This window comes from Eptatretus burgeri, chromosome 4 (genome assembly GCF_056783735.1).
Source record: "Eptatretus burgeri isolate ZD-2024b chromosome 4, Ebu_testis_v1, whole genome shotgun sequence".
In the NCBI taxonomy this organism is placed as follows: domain Eukaryota; kingdom Metazoa; phylum Chordata; class Myxini; order Myxiniformes; family Myxinidae; genus Eptatretus; species Eptatretus burgeri.
This window is the reverse complement of record NC_140964.1, coordinates 42,370,860-42,397,099: the sequence shown is the minus strand read 5'-3', so window position 1 is coordinate 42,397,099 and position 26,240 is coordinate 42,370,860. Positions and strand designations below refer to the sequence as shown.

Sequence of the window (26,240 nt, the reverse complement as noted above, 5' to 3'; positions counted from 1 at the left end):
AGCATGAGAGAAGGCGGAGAGGGATGAGAGGCGTGGTGGGAGAGGGAGAGCTATCATCGGGAGAGGGAGAGGGAGAGGCGTGTAAGGGAGAGGGAGAGGGAGAGGAGAGGCGTGAGTGGGAGAGGGAGAGGGAGAGGGAGAGGCGTAGATATTTCATTGGGACTGGGAGAGGGAGAGGGAGAGGCGTGTGGACATGGGAGAGGGGAGAGGGATCTCATCGGGGTGTGACATTGGAGGGGAGAGGGATGAGGATGAGAGGCGTGTCAGGGAGGATGAGAGGGAGAGGGAGAGGCAGTGTGGAGTGGGAGAGGGAGAGGGATGAGAGTGTGAGGAGTGGGAGAGGAGAGGCGTGTGGAGTGGGAGTGAGAGGGAGAGGCGGTGGAGTGGGAGAGGGAGAGGGAGAGGCGTGTGGAGGGAGAGGGAGAGGGAGAGGCGGTGTGAGTGGGAGAGGGAGAGGGAGAGGCGTGTGGAGGGGAGAGGAGAGGGAGAGGGAGAGGCGTGTGGAGGGAGAGGGAGAGGGAGAGGGAGAGGCGTGTGAGAGTGAGAGGGAGAGGGAAGAGGGAGAGGGAGAGGCGGTGGGCGGGAGAGGGAGAGGAGAGGGAGAGGGAGAGGCGAGAGGGGAGAGGGAGAGGGAGAGGGAGAGGGAGAGGCGTGTGGAGTGGGAGAGGGAGAGGGAGAGGGAGAGGGAGAGGCGTGTGGAGGGAGAGGGAGAGGGAGAGGGAGAGGGAGAGGCGCAGGGGAGGGGAGAGAGGGAGAGGGAGAGGGGAGAGGGAGAGGCGGTGGGAGTGGGAGAGGGAGAGGGGAGAGGGAGAGGGAGAGGCGCAGGGAGGGGAGAGGGAGAGGGGAGAGGGAGAGGCGAGAGGAGAGAGGGAGAGGGAGGAGGGAGAGGGAGAGGCGGTGGGAGTGGGAGAGGGAGAGGGAGAGGGAGAGGCGCAGGAGTGTGGAGAGGGAGAGGGAGAGGCGTAGAGAGGGAGAGGCGTGTGGAGTGGGAGAGGAGAGAAGCATGGGGAGAGGGAGAGGCGGAGAGTGGGAGAGGCATGTGAGGGAGAGGGAGAGGGAGAGGGAGAGGGAAATCGAGGCGTGTGGGAGGAGAGGGAGAGGGAGAGGGAGAGGGAGAGGCGTGTGGAGTGGGAGAGGGAGAGGGAGAGGGAGAGGGAGAGGCGTGTGGAGTGGGAGAGGGAGAGAGAGGGAGAGGGAGAGGCGGTGGGAGTGGGAGAGGGAGAGGGAGAGGGAGAGGGAGAGGCGGTGGGAGGGAGAGAGGGAGAGGGAGAGGGAGAGGGAGAGGCGGTGGAGTGGGAGAGGGAGAGGGAGAGGGAGAGGCGTGTGGGAGTGAGAGGGAGAGGGAGAGGGAGAGGGAGAGGCGCAGAGTGGGAGAGTGAGTGGGAGAGTGAGTGGGAGAGTGAGTGTGAGTGGGAGAGGGAGAGGGAGAGAGAGAGAGGCGTGTGAGGGAGAGGGAGAGGGAGAGGGAGAAGGTGGTGGAGGGAGAGGGAGAGGGAGAGGGAGAGGCGTGGTGGAGTGAGAGGGAGAGGGAGAGGGAGAGGCGTGTGGAGAGGGAGAGGGAGAGGGAGAGGGAGAGGCGTGTGGAGTGGGAGAGGGAGAGGAGAGGGAGAGGCGTGTGGAGTGGGAGAGGGAGAGGGAGAGGAGAGGCGTGTGGAGTGGGAGAGGGAGAGGGAGAGGAGAGGCGTGTGGAGGAGAGGGAGAGGGAGAGGGAGAGGCGTGGGGAGAGGGAGAGGGAGAGGCGTGGTGGAGTGGGAGAGGGAGAGGGAGGGAGAGGCGTGTGGAGGGAGAGGGAGAGGGAGAGGGAGAGGGAGAGGAGAGAGGGAGAGGCGGAGGAGAGGGAGAGGGAGAGGGAGAGGAGAGGCGTGTGGAGTGGGAGAGGGAGAGTGGAGAGGGAGAGGGAGAGGCGTGGTGGGAGGGAGAGGGAGAGGGAGAGAGAGGGAGAGGGAGAGGCGTGTGAGTGGGAGAGAGAGAGGGAGAGGAGAGGGAGAGGCGTGTGAGTGGGAGAGGGAGAGGAGAGAGGAGAGAGGGAGAGGGGCGTGTGAGGAGAGAGAGGGAGAGGGAGAGGGAGAGGCGCAGGAGTGGGAGAGGGAGAGGGAGAGGGAGAGGGAGAGGCGTTGTGAGAGTGGGAGAGGGAGAGGGAGAGGGAGAGGGAGAGGCGCAGGAGTGGGAGAGGGAGAGGGAGAGAGGGAGAGGGAGAGCGTGTGAGAGTGGGAGAGGGAGAGGGAGAGGGAGAGGAGAGGAGAGGCGTGGAGTGGGAGAGGGAGAGGGAGGGAGAGGCGGTGGGAGGGAGAGGGAGAGAGGGAGAGGGAGAGTGGGAGAGGCGTGTGGGAGAGGGAGAGGGAGAGGGGAGAGGCGTGTGGAGGGAGAGGGAGAGGGAGAGGGAGAGGGAGAGGCGTGTGGGAGGGAGAGGGAGAGGGAGAGGGAGAGGGAGAGGCGTGTGGAGTGGGAGAGGGAGAGAGAGAGGGAGAGTGGAGAGGGAGAGGGAGAGGAGAGGCGGTGGGAGGGAGAGGGAGAGGGAGAGGGAGAGGGAGAGGCGTGTGAGTGGGAGAGGGAGAGGGAGAGAGGAGAGAGGGAGAGGTGTGGAGTGGGAGAGAGGGAGAGGGAGAGGGAGAGGAGAGGCGGTGGGAGGGAGAGGGAGAGGGAGAGGGAGAGGCGTGGAGTGGGAGAGGGAGAGGGAGAGGGAGAGGAGAGGCGTGGTAGGAGTGGGAGAGGGAGAGGGAGAGGGAGAGAGGAGGCGGTGGGAGTGGGAGAGGGAGAGGGAGAGGGAGAGGGAGAGGCGTGGTGGAGTGGGAGAGGGAGAGGAGAGGGAGGGAGAGGCGAGTGGAGGAGGGAGAGGGGAGAGGGAGAGGCGGTGAGTGGGAGAGGAGAGGGAGAGGGAGAGGCGTGTGGAGGAGAGGGAGAGGAGAGGGAGAGCGTGTGAGAGTGGGAGAGAGGGAGAGGGAGAGGGAGAGGCGTGTGGAGTGGGAGAGAGGGAGAGGGAGAGGGAGAGGCGTGTGAGTGGGGAGAGGGAGAGGGAGAGAGGGAGAGGCGTGTGGAGTGGGAGAGGGAGAGGGAGAGGGGAGAGGCGTGTGAGTGGGAGAGGGAGAGGGAGAGGGAGAGGCGTGTGGAGTGGGAGAGGGAGAGGGAGAGGGAGAGGCGCAGGGAGTGGGAGAGAGGGAGAGGGGAGAGGAGAGGCGTGTGAGGGGAGAGAGGGAGAGGGAGAGGGAGAGGCGTGTGAGTGGGAGAGGGAGAGGGAGAGAGGGAGAGGCGTGTGGGAGTGGGAGAGGGAGAGGGAGAGGGAGAGGCGTGAGGAGAGGGAGAGGGAGAGGGAGGCGTGTGGGAGTGGGAGAGGGTGAGAGAGGGAGAGGCGTGTGAGGAGAGGGAGAGGGAGAGGGAGAGGCGTGTGGAGTGGGAGAGGGAGAGGAGAGGGAGAGGCGTGTGGACTGGGAGAGGGAGAGGGAGAGGGAGAGGCGTGGACTGGGAGAGGGAGAGGGAGAGGCGTGGTGGAGTGGGAGAGGGAGAGGCGTGTGGAGTGGGAGTGGGAGAGGGAGAGGCGTGTGGAGTGGGAGAGAGGGAGAGGGAGAGGCGTGTGGGAGGGAGAGGGAGAGGCGAGGAGGGAGAGGCGTGTGGAGTGGGAGAGGCGTGTGAGTGGGAGAGGCGGTGGAGGAGAGGCGTGTGGGAGAGGGAGAGAGGGAGAGAGGCGTGGTGGAGAGGGAGAGGGAGAGGCGTGTGGAGAGGAGAGGGAGAGGCGTGGTGGAGAGGGAGAGGGAGAGGCGGTGGAGAGGGAGAGGGAGAGGCGTGTGGAGAGGGAGAGGGAGAGGCGGTGGAGAGGGGAGAGGAGAGGCTGGGTGGGAGAGAGGAGGGAGAGAGCGTGAGAGAGGGAGAGGGAGAGTGGGCGTGCAGGAGAGGGAGAGAGGAGAGGCAGTGGGAGAGGGAGAGGGAGAGGCGTGTGGAGAGGGAGAGGGAGAGGCGGTGGAGAGGGAGAGGGAGAGGCGTGTGGAGAGGGAGAGAGGGAGAGGCGTGGTGGAGAGGGAGAGGGAGAGGCGTGTGGAGAGGGAGAGGGAGAGGCATGTGGAGAGGAGAGAGGGAGAGGGAGAGGCGTGTGGAGAGGGAGAGGGAGAGGGAGAGGCGGTGTGGAGAGGGAGAGGGAGAGGGAGAGAGGCGGTGGAGAGGGAGAGGGAGAGGGAGAGGCGGTGGAGAGGGGAGAGGGAGAGGGAGAGGCGCAGGGAGAGGGAGAGGGAGAGGGAGAGGCGTGTGGAGAGAGAGGGAGAGGGAGAGAGAGGCGTGTGGAGAGGGGAGAGGGAGAGGGAGAGGCGGTGGAGAGGGGAGAGAGGGAGAGGGAGAGGCGTGTGGAGAGAGAGGGAGAGGCGTGTGGAGAGGGAGAGGGAGAGGCGTGTGGGAGAGGGAGAGGGAGAGGCGGTGGGAGAGGGAGAGGGAGAGGCGTGTGGAGGGAGAGGGAGAGGGGAGAGTGGAGAGGGAGAGGCGGTGAGGAGAGTGGAGAGGGAGAGGGAGAGGCGTGTGGAGAGGGGAGAGGCGTGTGGAGAGGGAGAGGCGGTGGAGAGGGAGAGGGAGAGGCGGTGGAGTGGGAGAGAGGGAGAGGGAGAGGGAGAGGCGTGTGAGGGGAGAGGGAGAGGGAGAGGGAGAGGCGTGTGGGAGGGGAGAGGGAGAGGGAGAGGGAGAGGCGTGTGGGAGTGAGAGGAGAGGGAGAGGGAGAGGCGTGTGGAGTGGGAGAGGGAGAGGGGAGGGAGAGGGAGAGGCGTGTGAGGGAGAGGGAGAGGGAGAGGAGAGGCGGTGGAGGGAGAGTGGAGAGGGAGAGGGAGAGAGGGAGAGGCGTGTGGAGTGGGAGAGGGAGAGGGAGAGGGAGAGGGAGAGGCGTGTGGAGTGGGAGGGAGAGGGAGAGGGAGAGGGAGAGGGGTGTGGGAGGGGGAGAGGGAGAGGAGAGGGAGAGGGAGAGGCGGTGGAGTGGGAGAGGGAGAGAGGAGAGGAGAGGGAGAGGCGTGTGGAGAGGAGAGGAGAGGCGTGGTGGAGTGGGAGAGGGAGAGGGAGAGGGAGAGAGGGAGAGGCGTGTGGAGGAGAGAGGAGAGGGAGAGGGAGAGGGAGAGGCGGTGTGGAGGGGAGAGGGAGAGGGAGAGGCGTGGAGTGGGAGAGGAGAGGGAGAGGGAGAGGGAGAGGCGTGGTGGAGTGAGAGGGAGAGGAGGGAGAGGGGAGAGGCGTGTGAGTGGGAGAGGGAGAGGGAGAGGGAGAGGGAGAGGCGTGTGGAGGGAGGAGGGAGTGTGGAGAGGGGAGAGGGAGAGGGAGAGGGAGAGGCGGTGGGAAGTGGGAGAGAGGGAGAGGGAGAGGGAGAGGGAGAGGCGTGTGGAGTGGGAGAGGGAGAGGGAGAGGGAGAGGGAGAGGCGTGTGGAGTGGGAGAGAGGGAGAGGGAGAGGGAGAGCGGCAGGGGAGTGGGAAGAGGGAGAGGGAGAGGGAGAGGCGTGTGGGAGTGGGAGAGGGAGAGGGAGAGGGAGAGGCGGTGGGAGTGGAGAGAGAGGAGAGGGAGAGGGAGAGGCGTGTGGAGTGGGAGAGGGAGAGGGAGAGGGAGAGGGCGTGTGGGAGGGGAGAGGGAGAGGGAGAGGGAGAGGCGTGTGAGAGATTAGGGGAGAGAGGAGAGGGAGAGGGAGAGAGGCGTGTGGAGGGAGAGGGAGAGAGGGAGAGGCGAGAGGCGCCATTTAGGGAGTGCGGAGAGGGAGAGGGAGAGGGAGAGGCGGTGGGAGGAGAGGGAGAGGGAGAGGGAGAGGCGTGTGGAGTGGGAGAGGGAGAAAGAGAGAGGGAGAGGCGTGCCATGGAGGAGGAGGGATGAGGAGAGGAGAGGGATTACTTTACGTCTTCATTTATTACTTACTGAGCGTGTGGAGGAGAGGGAGAGGAGAGGAGAGGCGTGTGGAGGAGGGAGAGGGAGAGGGAGGAGAGGCTGTGGAAGGAGAGAAAGGAGAGGGAGAAAGGGAGAGGGAGAGGCGTGGAGTGGGAGAGGGAGAGGGAGAGAGAGGAGAGGCGTGGTGGAGGGGAGAGGGAGAGGGCTAAGAGGCGCCACTGTGGAGTGGGAGAGAGGGAGAGGGAGAGGGCGTGGTGGGAGTGGGAGTAGGGAGAGGGAGAGGGAGAGGGAGAGGCGTTTAAGTGGAGGGAGAGGGAGAGGGAAGAGGGAGAGGGAGAGGCGGTGGAGGGAAAGAGGGAGACTTAATAGGGAGTAGGGGAGAGGGAGAGGCGTGTGGAGGGAGAGGGAGAGGGAGAGGGAGAGGGAGAGGCGTACGTGGGAGGGAGAGGGAGAAGGGAGAGGGAGAGGGAGAGGGAGAGCGGTGAGGGGAGAGGGAGAGGGAGAGTGGACTTACTAGAGAGGGAGAGGCGGTGGGAGGGAGAGGGCCATTTACTATCATTTAAGAGGGATCCGCCAGGGAGAGGGAGAGGCGTGTGGAAGTGGGAGAGGGAGAGGGAGAAAAATTTAACAAGAAATACTTAATACTAATACTATCTTCGCCATTTGGGAGAGGGAGAGGCGTGTGGGAGGGAGAGGGAGAGGGAGAGCGTGTGGGTAGAGGGAGGGAAGGCGTGAGTGGGAGAGGAGAGAGGGAGAGGGAGAGGGAGAGGCGTGGAGTGGAGAGAGGGAGGGAGAGGGAGAGGCGTGTGGGAGTGGGAGAGAGGGCCAGAGGGAGAGGGAGAGGCGGTGGGAGTGGGAGAAGGGAAGAGGGAGAAAGGCGTGTGAGTGGGAGAGAGGGAGAGGGAGAAAGGGAAGAGGGAGAGGCGTGTGGAGTGGGAGAGAGAAAGGGAAGCGTGTGTGAGTAGAGAAGGGAGAGGAGAGAAAGCGTGTGGAAGTGGGAGAGGAGAGGGAGAGGGAGAGGCGTGTGGAGTGGGAGAGGGAGAGGGAGAGGAGAGAGCGTGTGGAGGTGGGAGAGGGAGAGGAGAGGGAAGAGGCGTGTGGAGGGGAGAGAGGGAGAGGGAGAGGCTGTAGGAGTGAGGGAGAGAGGAGAGGAGAGGCGTGTGGAGGAGAGGAGAGGGAGAGGAGAGGCCAGGAGTGGAGAGGGAGAGGGAGAGGAGAGGCGTGTGGAGAGGAGAGGAGAGAGGCGTGTGGAGGAGAGGGAGAGGGAGAGGGAGAGGCGTGTGTGGAGTGGGAGGGACGTGAGAGAGGGAGAAGGGGGAGAGGGACCCGACATGGAGTGGGAGAAGGGAGAGGGAGAGGAGAAGGGAATAGAGGCGTGTGTGGGAGTGGGAGAAAGGGAGAGGGAGAGGGAGAGGCGTGTGGAGTGGGGAGAGGGAGAGAGGGAGAAGGGAGAGGGCGTGTGGAGGGAGAGGGAGAGGGAGAGGGAGAGGCGTGTGGGAGGGGAGAAGGGAGAGGGAGAGGGAGAGGCGCAGGGAGTGGGAGAGCGGGAGGGAGAGGGAGAGGCGCAGAGTGGGGAGAGGAGAGGGAGAGGGAGAAGGCGTGTGGGAGTGGGAGAAGGGAGAGGGAGAGGAGAGAGGCGGTGTGAGGTGGGAGAGAGAAGGAGGGAGAGGGAAAGGAAGGCGTGTGGAGTGGGAGAGAGGAGAGGGAGAGGGAGAGGCGGTGGAGGAGTGGGAAAGGGAGAGGGAGAGGCGCAGTGGAGTGGGAGAGGGAGAGGGAGAGGGAGAAGGGAGAGGGAGAGGCGATGTGGAGTGGGAGAGGGAGAGGGAGAGGTGGAGAGGCGTGTGGAGTGGGAGAGGGAGAAAGGGAGAGGGAGAGTATGGTGTGGAGTGGGGAGAGGGAGAGGGAGAGGGAGAGGCGTGTGGAGTGGGAGAGGGAGAGGGAGAGGGAGAGGCGTGTGAGTGGGAGAGGGAGAGGAGAGGGAGAGGCGTGTGGAGTGGGAGAGGGAGAGGGAGAGGGAGAGGCGTGTGGAGTGGGAGAGGGAGAGGGAGAGGGAGAGGCGTGTGGAGTGGGAGAGGGAGGGAGAGGCGTGTGAGTGGGAGAGGGAGAGGGAGAGGGAGAGGCGTGTGGAGGGGAGAAGGGAGAGGGAGAGAGGCGTGTGAGTGAGAGGGAGAGGGAGAGGGAGAGGCGTGTGGAGTGAGAGGGAGAGGGAGAGGGAGAGTGCAGGGAGGAGAGGGAGAGGGAGAGGGAGAGGCGTGTGGAGTGGGAGAGGGAGAGGGAGAGGGAGAGGCGTGTGGAGGAGAGGGAGAGGGAGAGGGAGAGGCGTGGTGGAGTGGGAGAGGGAGAGGGAGAGGGAGAGGCGTGTGGAGTGGGAGAGGGAGAGGGAGAGGGAGAGGCGTGTGGAGTGGGAGAGGGAGAGGGAGAGGGAGAGGCGTGTGGAGTGGGAGAGGGAGAGAGGAGAGGGAGAGGCGTGTGGAGGAGGGAGAGGGAGAGGGAGAGGCGTGTGAGTGGGAGAGGGGAGAGGGAGAGGGAGAGGCGCAGGAGTGGGAGAGGGAGAGGGAGAGGGAGAGGCGTGTGGGAGTGGGAGAGGGAGAGGGAGAGGGAGAGGCGTGTGGAGTGGGAGAGGGAGAGGGAGAGAGGAGAGGCGTGTTGAGTGGGAGAGGGAGAGAGGCGCAGAGGAGTGGGGAGAGGGAGAGGGAGAGGCGTGTGTGGAGTGAGAGGGAGAGGGAGAGGCGTGTGGAGTGGGAGAGGGAGAGGGAGAGGCGGTGGGAGAGGGAGAGGGAGAGGCGGTGGGAGTGGGAGAGGGAGAGGGAGAGGCGTGTGGAGTGGGAGAGGGAGAGGGAGAGGCGTGTGAGTGGGAGAGAGGGAGAGGGAGAGGCTTGTGGAGTGGGAGAGGGAGAGGGAGAGGCGTGTGGAGTGGGAGAGGCGTGTGGAGTGGGAGAGGGACAGCGGTGGGGTGGGAGATCTAGTCTCCCACCCCACTCCCACACTTTTTATTTGAAAAAAGTAAAATTTTCCAAGTTTTTTTTTTTTTTTCTTTTCTCCAACAGATATTTTTTTTGGGGGGAGGGGGGTTGGAAATCACTTAAAACACCAAGAAATGCAAAAAAAAAAAATTCAAATATTTTTTCAAAATGGCCGCCATAGCGGCCATATTGGACTTTGGCCCAAATCCACAATCTCATGGCATGATCCTTGGACCATACCTAATTCCCCACCAAGTTTCGTTGAAATCCGTCCAGGAGTTTTTCCGTAACACTGTTCACAAACAAACAGACAGGGGTGAAAACAGTAACCTCCGTCCATTTCGATGGCAGAGGTTAAAAATGTTTTCAGTTGTTACAAAGCAGGATAGCCGAGAGGTATGCACACTTGGTTTCAGCTGTCTCGCCTGGGTTTGAATTCTGACCCAGCTATAAACGGTCATCTCAGTGGTTCACAGGCAGGGTTTGATCAGTGTGTGTGCCGTCTCTCGAATGGATGTTAAAAATCTGCCTGACCCCCCCTCTCCCTCTCCCACTCCACACCCCTCTCCCACTCCACACCCCTTTCCCTCTCCCACTCCACACCCCTCTCCCTCTCCCACTCCACACCCCTCTCCCTCTCCCACACCACACCCCTCTCCCTCTCCCACTCCACACCCCATACCCCTCTCCCCACTCCCACCCCATACCCCTCTCCCACTCCCACCCCATACCCCTCTCCCACTCCCCACCCCATACCCCTCTCCCACTCCCACCCCATACCCCTCTCCCACTCCCACTCCCACCCCATACCCCTCTCCCACTCCCCACCCCATACCCTCTCCCACTCCCACCCCATACCCCTCTCCAACTCCCACCCCATACCCCTCTCCCTCTCCCCACTCCCACCCCATACCCTCTCTCCCCTCTCCCACTCCCACCCCATACCCTCTTCCTCTCCCTCCCACCACATACCCTCTCCCTCTCCCACTCCCACCCCATACCCTCTCCCTCTCCCACTCCCACCCCATACCCCCTCTCCCTCTCCCACTCCCACCCCATACCCCTCTCCTCTCTCCACCCTCTCCCACTCCCACCCTCATACCCCTCTCCCACTCCCACCCCATACCCCTCTCCCTCTCTCCCACTCCCACCCCATACCCCTCTCCCTCTCCCACTCCCACCCCATACCCCTCTCCCTCTCCCACCCCATATCCCTCTCCCTCTCACTCCACACCCCATACCCCTCTCCCACTCCACACCCCATACCCCTTCTCCCACTCCACACCCCATACCCCTCTCCCACTCCACACCCCATACCCCTCTCCCACTCCACACCCCATACCCTCTCCCACTCCACACCCCATACCCCTCTCCCACTCCACACCCCTACCCTCTACACCCACACCTCCACTCCACACCCCATACCCCTCTCCCACTCCACACCCCATACCCCTCTCCCACTCCACACCCCATACCCCTCTCCCACTCCACACCCCATACCCCTCTCTCCCACTCCACACCCCATACCCCTCTCCCACTCCACACCCCATACCCCTCTCCCACTCCACACCCCATACCCTCTCCCACTCCACACCCCATACCCCTCTCCCACTCCACACCCCATACCCCTCTCCCACTCCACACCCCATACCCCTCTCCCACTCCACACCCCATACCCCTCTCCCACTCCACACCCCATACCCCTCTCCCACTCCACACCCCATACCCCTCTCCCACTCCACACCCCATACCCTCTCCCACTCCACACCCCATACCCTCTCCCACTCCACACCCCATACCCCTCTCCCACTCCACACCCCATACCCCCTCTCCCACTCCACACCCCATACCCCTCTCCCACTCCACACCCCATACCCTCTCCCACTCCACACCCCATACCCTCTCCCACCCCCACCCCATACCCTCTCCCACCCACACCCCTCTCCCTCTCCCACTCCACACCCCTCTCCCTCTCCCACTCCACACCCCTCTCCCTCTCCACACCCCTCTCCCTCTCCCACTCCACACCCCTCTCCCTCTCCCACTCCACACCCCTCCCTCTCCCACTCCACACTCTCCCCTCTCCCACTCCCACTCCACACCCTCCCCCTCTCCCACTCCCACCCCGTCCCTCCCCTCTCCCACCCCCCCTCTCCCACCCCATACCCCTCTCCCACTCCCACCCCGTACCCCTCTCCCACTCCCACCCCGCACCCCTCTCCCACTCCCACCCCGTACCCCTCTCCCACTCCCACCCCGTACCCCTCTCCCACTCCCACCCCATACCCCTCTCCCACTCCCACCCCATACCCCTCTCCCACTCCCACCCCATACCCCTCTCCCATTCCCACCCCATACCCCTCTCCCACTCCCACCCCATACCCCCTCTCCCTCTCCCTCTCCCACTCCCACCCCATACCCCTCTCCCACTCCCACCCCATACCCCTCTCCCACTCCCACCCCATACCCCTCTCCCACTCCCACCCCATACCCCTCTCCCTCTCCCACTCCACACCCCATACCCCTCTCCCACTCCACACCCCATACCCCTCTCCCACTCCACACCCCATACCCCTCTCCCACTTCACACCCCATACCCCTCTCCCACTCCACACCCCTCTCCCTCTCCCACTCCACACACTTCTCCCTCTCCCTCTCACTCCCACCCTTCTCCCTCTCACTTCCACCCTTCTCCCTCTGTTCTCCACCCCTCCCCCCCTCTGTTAAGGAGACTGCTAAGGACTGACTACCATTTTAGTTTGAATTTGAAACAGCTACTGCAGAGTTTAGCATGTACGAATCCGATTCGGAGTTTGCCAACCGGAGGGGTGCAAAGGTTGCTGCATGTGCAAGCAAGCAGGCAGGGCTTTGCCAAGTAGATAGCCTGGGTTTTAAATTCTCCTGCCTGCTTTTATGTAGAACCCAGCAGTTATAAAGAAAATGTAGCTGTTTTGGGTATGTTTTATCGTCCTTTCCTTCCCATCATGCTGCCTCTCGCATTCCCTCCCTCCTCTCGCATTCCCTCCCCTCACACTGCATTCCCTCCCCTCGCGCCGCATTCCCTCCCCTCGCGCCACATTCCCTCCCCCTCACACCGCATTCCCTCCCCTCACACCGCATTCCCTCCCCCTCGCATTGCATTCCCTCCCCTCGCATTGCATTCCCTCCCCTCGCACTGCATTCCTTCCCCCTCGCACTGCATTCCTTCCCCCCCGCACTGCATTCCCTCCCCTCGCGCTGCATTCCCTCCCCTCGCGCTGCATTCCCTCCCCTCGCGCTGCATTCCCTCCCCTCGCGCTGCATTCCCTCCCCTCGCGCTGCATTCCCTCCCCTCGCACCGCATTCCCTCCCCCTCGTGCTGCCTTCCCTTCCCCTCACCCTCGTGCTGCCATCCCTCCCCCGTTACCTCCCCGTCAAGAAGAGCAATATTCTGTCAGTGAAGCAGCAGGTAAACGTGAGAAGCAATGGAATGGAATGGTGTGTGTGTGTCAGACAGACAGACAGACAGACAAACAGAGGAAAAAAAGAAAGAAAAGAGAGAGCCATCTTCAAGTAAAAGTAGTGACTTATGGAGAGTTGATGGTGAAAAAAACCATTTTATGGTTGGGATATGAAATTGTGGTGTACCACAAACTTTAAGCCCTGGAAGGAAGAGTAAGCTTGTACGGCCTCAGGAAGGCAGTCCAACAAATGGAAGAAAATAGGAGATTATAGCTGGATTTTAGGAGTTTAACCAGGAGAGGATTCCCGTAAGAATGCACGCGTCTTGGAGAAGGTGATTCGGGTCCGAGATCTGAGAGTGCAGAGGGAGGGACGACAGGTGGTAAAAAAGACAGGTTGGTCCAGGAGAGGTCATAGCTGACAGATTTCATAATGATTCTTTAATCTTCATCTGGCCAAGCTCTATTATTAATTGTTTTTTGTTATTTGATCGATTTCATTTGTTTGCGCTTGTTGCAGATTTTTCCCAACGATAAGGAACGCTTCGAACCAACAGGAACTGGTTGATCGCTACGGACCTATGTTTGACCACGAGCAATGTCCACGTGCAAGGATATTCCGTCGGGATCAGGGATCCGTCACCGATGTAATCTCTATGCTCAAGATGATGAGGTGATGTTTGTTTTGAGGGTTAATATGGATGAAGATCATAATCTCGCAAATTCCAGTTGCACCGGGGTTTATTTATGATTTGGACTGCTGGTTGCATCGTTAGTGAGGTGTGGTTATGCCGTGATAAGCAACTGCGCATTCCAGCAGGAACTTGGAATTTGGCCAGTCTGTCCATTCCTACTTCTTTTAATGACCCCAATTATTCCCAACTTCTCAAAAATATCCATCCACACACCATCCCATTTTCATTCCAGTATTTCTGCAACACAGACCATGCCCCTTGTAAACAAGAGAAGCGATGCTATCATTTGGACGCACCAGATACGAGTCCAAGAAAAACTGTTGAGGATAGCTGAATGAACGTTACTCCTTGTAACTTTGATTTTACACAATTCTACAAGAGTTTGTGACTGTTTGTTTTAACACGTCATTCTTTGAAAATGAAAAAAATGTTGGGGTGGGGTGGGGGATGGAAGAGGGATGGTGAGAAATGTCTTCCCATGTTCCAATTGTTGTTCCCCTCCCTTTTTCAGGTACAATGATTTTCAACACGATCCACTATCGTTGTGCCCTCTCTGCCAACCGCATCCGAACGCCGAGTTGTCAATTGCCTCACGCTCAGACTTGAACCCTGCCAACGGATCTTTCCCCCTGCCCTTTCTTTCACAGCGGTGTCATGGAGCAACTGATGCCAAGGTAGCTTCTTCTCTAAAGCCCCTCTCGTTTTGTTTTGCCATTTCCCTTCTCTCATTCATTATGATTCATTCCCTTTCCTAATCCCCCAGATCTCTTGGTCCGCTCTGCATCCGACTCAGAATTTTTTTGCACAGTCCGGCCCAACGGCTGCACAACAACCACTGTTCTGCTGGTCAAGCTCTCCGTATGCTCATTATCCCCACTTTGGACATCCTGACTGTTGGAACTTCTTTCCGGTTTTTATATCCTGGAATTGAGCTTTCTTCACTGAAAATTTACACAAATGCTGATTTCGTAGAATTTTGTTAAGGTAACTTGAGCATGTTTTTGAAAATAATTTTGTGTGATTTGTTACAGCAATAATAGATTCAAATGATCAACGGTCTAAATAATCCACTTTTAACATTTACGTTCGTGCACTAGTGAACAGAAATATGAAATTTCAAAGTTGTAATATTTTAGGAATGAAACATTTTGAACTTTTTATTTTTGCACAAATTGCCAGCCTAGGTGGATGGGGGAACCAGCCTTCAACAATTATGATGTCCGAATGATTTACCATACTCCGTTACAGAGAGTCGGTGCTGCCGAAGCAGTTTCTTGGCAAGGGTCATGCTGAGTGGTTTGCCATCCCTCTCCCAGCAGCAGTTAGGAGAGGAATTTTGAATTTCTTCAGGTTGCCGGTACGATAGCTCACCTACTCTTCGTGAAGGACATTGGGGGATCTTTAACGTCCACCAACTAATGCCGGCAGATGAGACACCCCGTTTTAACGTGTATCAGGGATGGCACACATTGATGAATCACCCTGCCTGTGAAACACTGTGATGACAGTTTATAGCAAGGTTGGGATTCGAACCCGGGCTAGACGGCTTAGAGGTGAGTGTGCGTACCTCTAGGCCATCCTGTCAGCACGATCATGATGTTATCTCGTTCCGTCAGGTCGTGGCCAACTTTCGGTGACATTCATGATCAGATTTCTCCAAACTTCCCTATCGTGCTGTAGAGACAGCTTGGTTTCAAGCCTTTACCCCCATCCATCCAGCACATACAAGGTCAGCCTCTTTCTCTTCTTCCCTCAATCACACCCAGCGTGGTTGACTCCTCCAGACTTTTGTTTAATGCACAAATGATGAGTCCAAAGTATGACGGTTTCTGTTTTAGCATAAGCACTTTTAATGTACATGGTGGTCTAATTTACAATGTACGATGTCCAAAAGGAACAAATACAGTCGTGCAATTTTTCAGAACAAGTTTGATGTGAAAAACATCAAAACAACAGTTTTCTCTTTATTCCCAGAATGTAAAATTGAAATTCCTGATTAAATATGGATTGGTATCTACCAAAGAATATTGAATTGGAAGATTTGACACATGGTATTGCGTTTTTGATTCTGGTGACCCCACGCTCTCCCACAAAGGAATAAGAGAAATGACACAAATGGGTGTTGATTCTCTGCCATCACTATTTTCTGCTTTTAAACAAATTGTGTTCTTCATTGGCACATTTGTAACATTGTAGTGACCATAGTCGTGACAAGCGCGGAACATCATACGCCATTGCACCCTGGAATGTGGTAAAATTGACCACAAGGTTTTATTCATTTCTCTTTTGGGAAAGAGAAGGCACAGGTTTGCAATTTCATTTAGGGAGACCTGATTGGGGGGCATCTGTCTTGGTCCACTTTCCATGCTGATAAAGATGGTGTTTACTGTGGGCCAATTTGGAATGGCCATTATGTAAGTACTCTAGAGTTTAACATCTTTAATTATTAAGAAATCTGATTACAATGATGCATCTATATGGTGACTGAACAAAAACAAAAAAATTTAATAAAAACCTCATGATTTATGCCTTGGTTTAATCATTACCTCCGCCACCAAAGGTGGATGGACGTTGTTTTCACTTCAGTCTGTGAGCACGATATCTCAAAAAGTTATGGATGGATTCGGACAAAATTTAGTGGAAAAGTTGGGTGTGTGACAAGGACGAATTGACTCTATTTTGGTGAAGATCTGGATCCGAATTACGAGAATGTTGTTTTTTTTTCAGTGATTCTTCACCATTGAGAGATGGGACACCAACGAAAAAATTGTGGACAAGTTATGACAAAACTTGGTAGATGAGTTTGGTGTGTGACAAGAACAAGCTGATTCGAATTTGGTTCAGGTCCGGATCCAGATCCGACATATCAGTGTGATACGAAACATGAATTGTTCAGCCTGGCACAGGTATGTGGCTATGTGCTCTACTGAGTGCCGTTCTAGTTTTATTACATTTGTTGCTGGCCAGTGGCATGCGCTTGTAATCTGGCTACTCGCAGGCTGGGGTGAGCAATCGCTTGAGGATAGGGGTCCTGCATTGTGCAATATGAATAGAGGGTACAAAGCAGCCCGGCCGATACGGCGATACCCAACCCTGATTGCAGGTCAGGCAAGATCAGATCTGTGACTTGCTACGGGCAACATGTAAAACCCGCAGACTAACCTGTTCCTGGTTGAGTGTTGCTGACAAAACGGACTCCCCCCACCAGGTCCCCCTGGTGAGGAGGGTGTATGGACATGGACACCAGCAGAATTAAATACAAAACCTGACAAAGGGTGGAGGAGCTCCTTATGAGCCAACGGCCATCCATATCTGGTCCCAACTGCGTCTGCGGATGTCCTCCTGCAGTTGGTTACCTTCCCTTGGAGGTTGGTGGCAGGATTTGCACTCCAGCCACCGCAAAACACACTGTAGTGTGTTTCGGGATGGTGTTGAGGTGTCGTCTCCCAGACAGCGGTCTCCTCGAGTTAACCTGAGGCGGTCCCTTCCAGTGGGTACCTGGAATGTCCTATCCCAAAGAGATGGGTATGAGCTCGGCATCTGCCTGGGGGATGGTCAAACAGAGGTCCCTGGAGTACCGGCAGAAAGTGAACACAGCAACACACAGTGGTACATGCTCCCCTTGTAGGTATGTATGCATATTTGTTTATCATGTTTACCAAAACTGTTCTTTAGTTACGTTGGTAACTGAGAAACTGTTTGGTTCTAAGAACATGATATCATCGAAATCACTTTCCCAGACTTGAAGGAGGTAGTGCACTGACATCTTCCCTCCTTACCTACTATTTTCGATTTTTAATGCCTCCGCTCACGAAGTTTTTGGATTGTCCATCCGGCTGCCCGTCCGTGATAGGTTTTGGCTATGGCGATGACTTAAGAATAGCTGAAGGGATCCAAGTCAAACCTGGTACAAGTATGTATAATGATGTAAAGATAAACCGATTCGATTTTGGGATCAAGAAGTCAAAGGTCCCGTGAGGTAAAAATTCTGTTACCGCACTAACTTGTGAACCAGTGATGGGATTTTGACCGAACTTGGTAAAGTATGCAGTATGATACAACGATGAACTGATTAAATTTTCACATCAAGAGGTCAAAGGTCAGAGGTCACGTCAGGTAAAAATGTGATACTTGAGAACAGCTGAAGGGGTTTCAATCAAACTTGGTACAAGTATTATAATGATGTAATAATGTGGACGGAGGCATATCTGTTGACGTCGCGACGAAGAGTGCCATTCTAGTTTTAATCCCCATTGATCCTGCCTCACCCAACCCTCTTGCGTGTTTCTGTGTTTCCAACCCCTTCCCCCCACTTTTCTTTTCTTGTTCGTTCATTCCTTTGCTTTGCATCCAACTACCTCCTCAGCTCATCTCCCATCCACATTTATGATCTTTTCTACCTTCATTAACCTTTGACAAACACCTTCCATTCCAGGTTATTATGCTTCTCTCCTCTCCCTCCACCAACCTGTTTGTTTGTTTTTGTTCCATTGCTGTTTCATCCTTGGTTTTTAGTTTTCTTTCATCCCATTCTTGCTCTGTTTGATTTTTTTTTTTTTTGTATCCTACTTGTTCACCCCATGTCCTCATCCCCAGTCTCTTTCTCCAATTATTCCTCCGTCTCATTTTGTCATGTCTCTTTCGTTTGTTGGTCTTTCTGTGAACCTCGACTTTGTATCTCAAATGTTGCCCCACTGTCAGTTCGCATGTCACCTTGCTCTTCCATGAGCCTCGACCTTTTAAAGAAAAAAAGATGTGTTGCAGACTTCATTTGGCACATTAATCTGCAATAAAGTGCATTTTGCAAAGGGGAATGATTTTTCTTTTCAGAGGTGGAACAGGAGTTTTCTTTTTTCCTTAAAGCGAGTTAGACACCAAGACAATTCATCTGTGAATTACAAGAAATTAACCTATTACATTGCCTTTATCAGTGAAATAAAAAATACCGATTATGAATCCCAGGGAGACTTAAAATTCCTCAAAATATTTAAAACCATCATCCAGCCAAATCTCTCCCTCCTTAAGAACTGTCTGGCAAACCCTCCCATCTACTTTCTTAAGGCGCTGTCACACCTTGAAGATTTTGCCAGCAATGGCAACGTATAAAAATGTATAAAACGTTGGCGTACGCTGAAATTTTGATGTTTTTTTAAAGTTTTGGTCGTATTCATAACGTGTTGGTCGTATGCATAACATATGAGTAACGGGCACAGAACGTTTCGTTGTCTTTTCGATAACTTGTACCAACGAATGCTTCGCCTGTTGTCGGCGTTCACAACCTATGCCCAACGATAGTTTAACTTAGGCATAGCGCGCTGCACGTATCGCCGACGAACTCGTGGCGTAGCCTGTTAAAAACCTGCCGCTCGCCGATTTAAATCATAACCACCTGAGAATTTGAAGTGTCAACCACGCAGTCACACCTTGATGATTTAGCCAGCGTGTGCCGACCTATGAAAAATGTGTCTAAAACGCTGGGACACGTCGAATACGGTATGGGTAAGTTGTGTATACGTTAAGAGCACACTGAAAAACGATGAAGTATGCTGTCATATTTCGTGGAAAGTTAAGTACGTCGTGAAATTTCAAGCATGCTGAAAATTTTACGACGAACTCGCCGTATGGCTCACACGTTCCGCTGCGCTGGGAATAAGTTGTAGGTGCGATATGCGATCGTTGACACGCGTCGACACAAGTTCCTTGTAAGTTACTCATAAGTCGAAACACGTCGAGGTAATGTTTAGCATACCCAAAACTTATTTTCTCCGTCAAGGCACATTTTCTTTTTTTCTCCTTGGTTCCGTGAAGGCACGTGACGAAATATCTGAAGTTGTTGTTTGTTTTTGTTTTTTTAGTCTGTCCGAATATATTTTAAAATTCATGATATTTGCTTTTAAGTTTCGACGTCGATGTGACTATCCTCGAACAGAAAATATTCACAGAGGAGGAACTAAGAATAAGACGAGCAAACTGAAGAGGAAATCGGACGTGACGTGACGTAATGGTACGTGACGAAATATCGGAAGTTATTGTTGTTGCTGTTTTTTTTTTTTTTTTTAAACGCTGCCAATACGCCATTATACGGTAGCTGTAAATTAGAAACGCGTTCAGTAAGTTCTGTGATCGTCCGGAAGACGTCAATCAAATACTTCAATATGCGTTGGAGGTACGTTACACATAGGTTCAAAGCACGTTACTCATAGGTTAGAAATAAGTTTTGGGTACGCTAAGCATTACCTTGACGTGTTTCGACTTATGAGTAACTTACAAGTAACGTGCGTTGACGTGTGTCAACGATCGCATGACGTGCCTACAACTTATGGCCAGCGTAGCGGAACATGTGAGTCATACGCTGGCATACGTCGTAAAATTTGAAGCATGCTAAAATTTGAGGACAACCGCAAGGTACAACGATGAAAGCCAGCGTACTACGACGTATGGCAGTGTTTTTCAGCGTGCTCTTAACGTATACAAACTTACCCATAACGTATTCGACGTGTGCCAGCATTTTAGCCCAATTTTGCATACGTTGGCTAAATCGTCAAGGTGTGACGGGGCCTTTAGCAATCCTCTTGAGGACGTTCAGTCATCACCATCAACCATGATCTTTCTTGGGCAAACCACATTTCAAAGTTGGCCTCCACAAAGTGGGTATTCTCCAATGTGCAAAGTCCTTTCTTGGCACATCTGACCTGCTATTCACCTTCTAGGCTTTCATCTGCAGCTTGGAGGAGTATTGCTCTCCCCTCTAGGCTATCTCTTCTGCCTCATATCTTGCGCAGCTTGACACAGTGGAAACCAAGGCCTTCAAGATTATTGGAATCTCCCACAATGACGCTGAGTCAATGGGCCTATCACTTCGTCATTGCAGACAGGTCGGTGGTCTAACACATACACACATACACATTTTCACACACACAAATACATATACACACGTATATACTCGTACATATATACACACGTACACATACATACACATATACACACATTCATATACACATACGTATACAGACAAATCACGCAGGATTGCCTAACCAGAGTTGATTAAACGACATGAAAAAAACATTAATCCATCGTTTGTTGAGGCTTTTGTTGCTTTGCATAAATTTTAGACCAAAATGTGAAATTGGAATAATTGTGTTTACAGTCAGGTCAGGTATGGGAGATGCGCCAGAGCAATGCATCACTGCGTCCACTCTCCGCCGCTACTCCAGGGCCTCCATCTGACCATCCCTCAGGCAGATGCCTGCCCCATTCCCATCTCCTTGCTGCAACCACGAGGCACGTGGTTGGCCCATTGGCCTCCTCCACTCACGAGGCTCCCTCGCTGAGAAAATCTGGTGAGCAGGATCAGCGTGAGGAAAAACGAGCCACATGTCCATACAGCCGCAGCTCACGGACTCTACTGGTAAAAAATCTCATCTGAATCTCTCTCAGCAACCACTCGTTGGACACAAAGCCTGACTAGGGTTAGCCAAGCATTCTTCGAAGAGACCTGGTACCGAAGGAGTTAAGCGTCCATCTCAGATCTGTGGTCAGAGTCCGTCTCGCATCCATAGAACGAGACTGGAAGCACCAAGAACTTCAACTGAGACTTTCGTCCTCCGACAGAGGTATGAAGTGAAGGCCTGCTGGGCCGGTTACTTTGAGCGGTTGTACCAGGCTGATTCCCCAGCTGTCGAGTTGGACGTCAAGGGTGTTACTATCCCTGTTGCTGACCCTCCAATCAACTGTGGTCCATCTTCGCTTGTGGAAACACGGGCTGCGGTGAACCGGTTGAAACGGGGTAAAGCTCCAGGGATCTGTGGCATCCATGCTGAACTTCTCAAGGCTGGTGGAAATGCTGCACTCTTACCGTTGCATGCAGTTTTGTGCTCTGCCTGGAACATAGGCATCATCCCAACTGATTGGAAGAGGGGCCTTGTTGTCCCTCTCTGGAAAGGGAAGGGTGATCGCCAAGACTGCAACAACTACCGAGGGGTGACGCTGCTCTCAGTGCCGGGCAAGGTCTTTGCTCGGATAATTCTCGATAGGGTTCGCCACCATCTGCTTGAGCACCAGCGTCCAGAGCAGTCAGGCTTTACACCAAAGAGGTCAACGATTGACCGTATCCTTGCTCTTCGTGTCCTCACCAAACGCAGACGAGAGTTTCGGCAGGGGCTGCTTGCAGCCTATGTTGATCTCTGTAAAGCGTTCGATTCAGTGAATCGGGATGCCCTCTGGAGGATTCTTGGTCTTCGTGGGGTGCCACCAAAACTGATCGATCTGATGTCTGAACTCCACTCTGGTACTGAGAGTGCTGTGAAGTGTGGTGGTACCATCTCTGACTTATTTCAGTTGTTACTGGAGTTCGTCAGGGGTGTGTACTGGCCCACACACTTTTCAGCACTTGTATGGACTGGATTTTAGGGAGGATGTCAGAAAGATCAAGCTGCGGTGCATCTTTTGCGAATGTCAAGATCTCAGACCATGATTTCGCAGATGATGCGGTCATCTTTGCAGAGACTTTAGATATCCTTTTGGGGGCCCTCGAGGTGCTGAATGAGGAGTCGGAGCCGCTGGGATTATGGGTGTCTTGGGTCAAAACTAAGATCCAGGCTTTCAATGATATCTTGGATGCTGCTGTCCTGTCTGTGTCTGTTTGTGGTAAGGATGTTGACGTTGTGGCGAGATTCACTTACCTTGGCAGTGATTATTCATGTCTCCACATGTTGAGCCAGAGGTCAATAGATGTCTGGGTCGGGCCTGGGGAGTCATGGATTCACTGGATCATGGGGTGTGGCGCTGCCGGTACCTGTGCGGGAGGACGAAAGTCCGAGTCTTCAGGTCCTTGGTGCTTCCAGTCTTGCTCTATGGATGTGAGACTTGGACTCTGACCAAGGATCTGAGATGGAGACCTAATTCCTTTGGTACCAGGTCTCTTCGGAGAATCTTTTGCTATCACTGGTCAGATTTTGTGTCCAACGAGCAGTTGCTGAGAGAGATTTGGATGAGATTTGTTACCTGCATAGTCCGTGAGCGTCAGTTGCGGCTGTATGGACATGTGGCTCGTTTTCCTGACACTGATCCTGCTCACCAGATTCTCTCAGCGAGGGAGTCTCGTGAGTGGAGGAGGCCAATGGGCCGACCACGTGCCTCGTGGTTGCAGCAGGTTGACCAGCATCTCAAGGAGATGGGGATGGGCCTGGGATCTGCCTGGGGAAAGGCCAGACGGAGGCCCCTGGAGTACCAGCGGAAAGTGGACGCAGCGACGCGCGGTTCTGGCACATGCTCCCATACCTGACTGACCGAGGTATCGACAGCGTCACACCACATGTTCCAGTGAATCCATAACTCCCGACTCAGCCTGAACCAGCTGTCTATTGACCTCTGGGTCAACATGTGGAGACATGAATATCACTGCCAAGGTAAGTGAATCTCTCTGTGACCTCAACATCCTCACCACAAACAGGTACAGACATGATTGCAGCATCCAAGATATCATTGAAAGCCTGGATCTTGGTTTTGATCCAGGAAACCCACAATCCCAGCAGCTTAGACTCCTCATTCAGTGCCTTTAGGGCCCCTATAAGGATATCCAGGGTCTCTGTAAAGATGATTGAATCATCTGTGAAATAAGTCAGAGATCTTGACATTCCCAAAGGATGCACCACAAATTGATCTCTCCGACATCCTCCCAATAATGTAGTCCATACAAGTGCTGAAAAGTGTGGGGGCCAGTACACACCCCTGGTGAACTCCATTAACAACTGAAAATAAGTAAGAGATGGAACTACCACATCTCACAGCACTCTCAGTACCAGAGTATATTTCAGAAATCAGTTTACAGTAACACACATGAAAATTACCACAAGTACAGCACAACATGTTTTATTTGAAATTCACACAATATTTACACCAAGATAAATCAAAGGGTGTACTAAACTATAAAGCAGAGCATGAGGTTGGTGGAATGAAGAGCCAAGTAAATTTAAGGCAGGTCGACCTCAAGCTTGTTCTTCCATGCCCAGGATACAGTCATGGACATCTATAAGGCAAAAGATGATAACCTTATGGAAAAGTAATCTACCAATAATATTCACATCGCCAACAACACAGCCTTCACTTCACTTCAATCAGAATCCCTTCATTTGGTCCTTCCTGGTGGTTGCTCTTTAATAAATTCATGGAAAGCTGTCATTTCTCACCTTCCTTTCCATCGACTCACTTTTTCTCAGTTGTCTCTCTTATTTTTTTTTTTTTTCGACTTGTTCTGTTCTTCTCTCCCACACCTCAATCTTCAGTCCCTGTCCCTGACCCTTTCCCAGTCTTTATTCCTTTTCCATTCTCTGACATCCTCTGTGTTATTATGGCGATTCCGACAAGGCCATTCCTTTTCTCGAGTGTCCCTCGACCTCACTTCGTTTGCTTGCTCACCTTCCTCAGTCCGTCTTCCCCTCTCGCCGCTCACCCTTCCTTTATCCCTTATTGGTTTGCCATCAGACGCAAAAGCTCTTGCAAAGTTTCTTCTTCTTCGTTCCCCACCGAATCTCTCCCAACCAAATCTCCCTTCACGTCCTCGTGTTGTCATCAAGATGGGTTTTCGAAATGGACGATCTCGTCCGCCAAACCTCAGCTGACCAGATTCCTTCTTGCCCCCGAGGCCTCCGCCGAGACGTCGAGGAACCCAGCCAGCGAGAGTCCGCCCGAGCTCCCAATCTATAAACACCTGAAGGCAAAATGAAAAACAATAGGAAAATGAGGAAGATTAATAATAATGATGAAAATTGAGATATAATGTGACATTCCTGCTTCCATTGCAACAATACTCAACACATAAACTGATACACTCAAGGAAACTATGTATGAATGTAAGTAGAGTCCTTGCTCAAATGTTTTACAAGTTATGTAACCATTCCAAGTAATGTATAACACAATGATGTCTGTTCGTGTTCGTGTTCATTTTGCATCCATCTCTGCAACAACATTGTAGAGTGTATCAAAGGATGAGTGGATTTAGAACCTGAACCAATGCTTAAGAGCGATGACCCTTTGCTCACATACTGTATATGGATGGTTTCTCCCCGAAAAACAGGTGACGGGGGTCACAGACCGCCTCTCCCCAAAGTTATGACCAAAAAGATGACTCGTACATAGCTTGTGTTATGTCGAGGCAAAATGAGGAGACCAATTAAGATAAATAAATGTGACAAAAGGGAAGAGAGTCGGGGGGGGGGAAAATGGGGGAAGGAGAATGTGATGATCTAGGGGTAATACATAAATGGACCTGTCATATATACAACAACTTGAATCACCTGATCAAGATCACCTTCTTTGTCGATCACAACTCAACTCGGTCCAATTATTTCTTGTATTTTCCTGCACTTTTGTCATTCTTGCAGTTGTTGGTGGATAATTGTTGATATTTCTTTTTATATATTTTTCTTTTTTGCAATTATTGGGGCTGTATTTGTTGCCGTTTCATTTTTCTGTGAAGTATCTTCTATTCGCACTTGTTTTTGGAAATTCCTTGCAAGGTGAATTAGGGAGACTTTTTCAGGTTTGTTGTGTTCATGTTTGTTTACAAATTGAATCCGAAAGTCTGTTGAGCATTTCCCGTACTCAGCTAGTCCTACACTCGTCGCTCTGTGCACCTGGTTGAGTTCTATCAGGCCGCTCCCTCCCTCCAGTCTTGGCAGGTACATTCTCAGGATGCACTGATTTTTACAGAACATTTTGTGGATGGTATGGAGTTTTCTTGTTTTGATGTCTAACTTATTGATTTTTGATTGGGGCCAGTTTATTGTTCCACAGCTATATTGTAACACTGAGGTGGTTTATGGCTTTTATTTTATTTCTTGGGGAGAGGTACGTTTTCAGGATCAGCTTCGTTCTCTGAAGGTATTCTTTGGCGATTGTTTTGCGCATTTGTTTGTGACATATTTGGTGGCCCTCTTCTACCCTGAGGTATTTGTATGATGCTCCATTTTCTATCTGCTGTGTCATTGTTTCAAGGTCAATTCTGATTTTGTCTTTGTTGGTTTACCTTGTACAAATGTGCACTTGGCACACTTATCTCGTATAAATTAATTTGAATGTCCTCAGAGAACCGCTTTCGTTGTTTTAGCTGTTCTGTCAATTTTTCGTCATTTGGTGCGAAGACCTTTAAATCATCCCTGTATAGTAGGTGTCACCTTTCCTTTTTCTTGAGATGTTCTTGTATTGGTTGTTAGGGTGTATCTGTGTCTTTGTTTGTTGATGAGGTTACTCAGTGGGTCCAGAGCCAGACAAAACAAGAGGGGGGAAAGACTGTCTCCCTGGAAGATCCTACGCCATTTTTTCACATCTGGTATTTCGATATTTCCTTCTGAGTGCTAAAATATAAATGTGATATTCCAGAGCTCCATTGCTTTCTCAATCAGTTTGATTATTTGGAGATTGATTTTGTATATTTGCATGCATTTTATCATCCACGAATGTGGGACACTGTCAAAAGCTTCCTCATGTCTACCCAGGCAGTGGACAATTTGGTTCCTCGCATTTTGCAATTTTCAAGGATGGCCTTGTTCAGTAGTATGTGGTCAATTGTTCGATAGCAACCTCTCTTACATCGCTTTTGTTCTGCCTCCAAACCTTGTTGTGTTCGGTGATGGTACATAATTTCTGTAATGATGCCTGTTAGAAATTTGTATGTTGACGGAGGGCATGATATTGGCTGGTATTTGTGAGGAAGATGGGTTTCTCCAGATTTTGGGATGAGAAATGTGTTTCCTTCTATAAGAAGCTTATCTACTGCCTTTTCCTCTTGGATCATTTCATTGAATATCCTGGTGTATATCCAGTGATTGTGGAGAGCATCAAGTTGTTTCAGCCAGAAGTTTAGAATTCCATCTGGGCCTGGGCTTTTAAGGTTGGACATTGTTATCCCCCCCCCCCCGGAGGGAGGGAGCGGGATATTGTAATTGTCCGGTTTGTTTGTCTGTCTGTTAGCAACTTTACGGCAAAACGGCGATAGCAAACACTATCAAATTTAATCCACAGGTGGGCAATGAACCTTTGACGACCCCATTAACTTTTGGGTCCAATTGGATCAAAGATCAAGGTCAAGGTCCCGAAAAGATCAAAATAGTTTTTCACTCAACTTCATCAAAAATGATGTGATTTACTTCAAACTAAGCTTATAGTGAACTTATTCTATTTGTCACTTATAATCATATCCATTCCTTTAGTGAAAAATGCATATTTTATTTGTGAAGATCGGTAGGGTCTGAAGTTTTGGGGGACATGGTCATTGGTCAAAATTACAAAATGGGCAAGATTTATTGTGCCTGGCACC

At 53.2% G+C, this 26,240-nt stretch overlaps 2 protein-coding genes across 2 annotated transcripts in view; one reads left to right on the top strand and one right to left on the bottom strand.

Annotated features, from left to right (window-relative positions):
* PLBD2 (phospholipase B domain containing 2) overlaps positions 1–15,451 on the top strand; it is a 72,242-nt gene extending 56,791 nt beyond the window's left edge. Inside the window, exons 10-12 of the mRNA XM_085877632.1 lie at positions 12,751–12,903; positions 13,437–13,599; positions 13,689–15,451. Of these exons, the coding sequence (XP_085733758.1) occupies positions 12,751–12,903; positions 13,437–13,599; positions 13,689–13,856 (484 nt within the window). The 3' untranslated portion in view covers positions 13,857–15,451. The remainder of the gene's footprint in view (positions 1–12,750; positions 12,904–13,436; positions 13,600–13,688) is intronic.
* Positions 15,452–23,151: 7,700 nt separating this feature from the next.
* The window catches only part of SNRNP35 (small nuclear ribonucleoprotein U11/U12 subunit 35), a 34,544-nt gene continuing 31,455 nt past the window's right edge, over positions 23,152–26,240 (bottom strand). Inside the window, exon 4 of the mRNA XM_085877638.1 lies at positions 23,152–23,633. Coding sequence (XP_085733764.1) covers positions 23,205–23,633 — 429 coding nt within the window. The 3' untranslated portion in view covers positions 23,152–23,204. The remainder of the gene's footprint in view (positions 23,634–26,240) is intronic.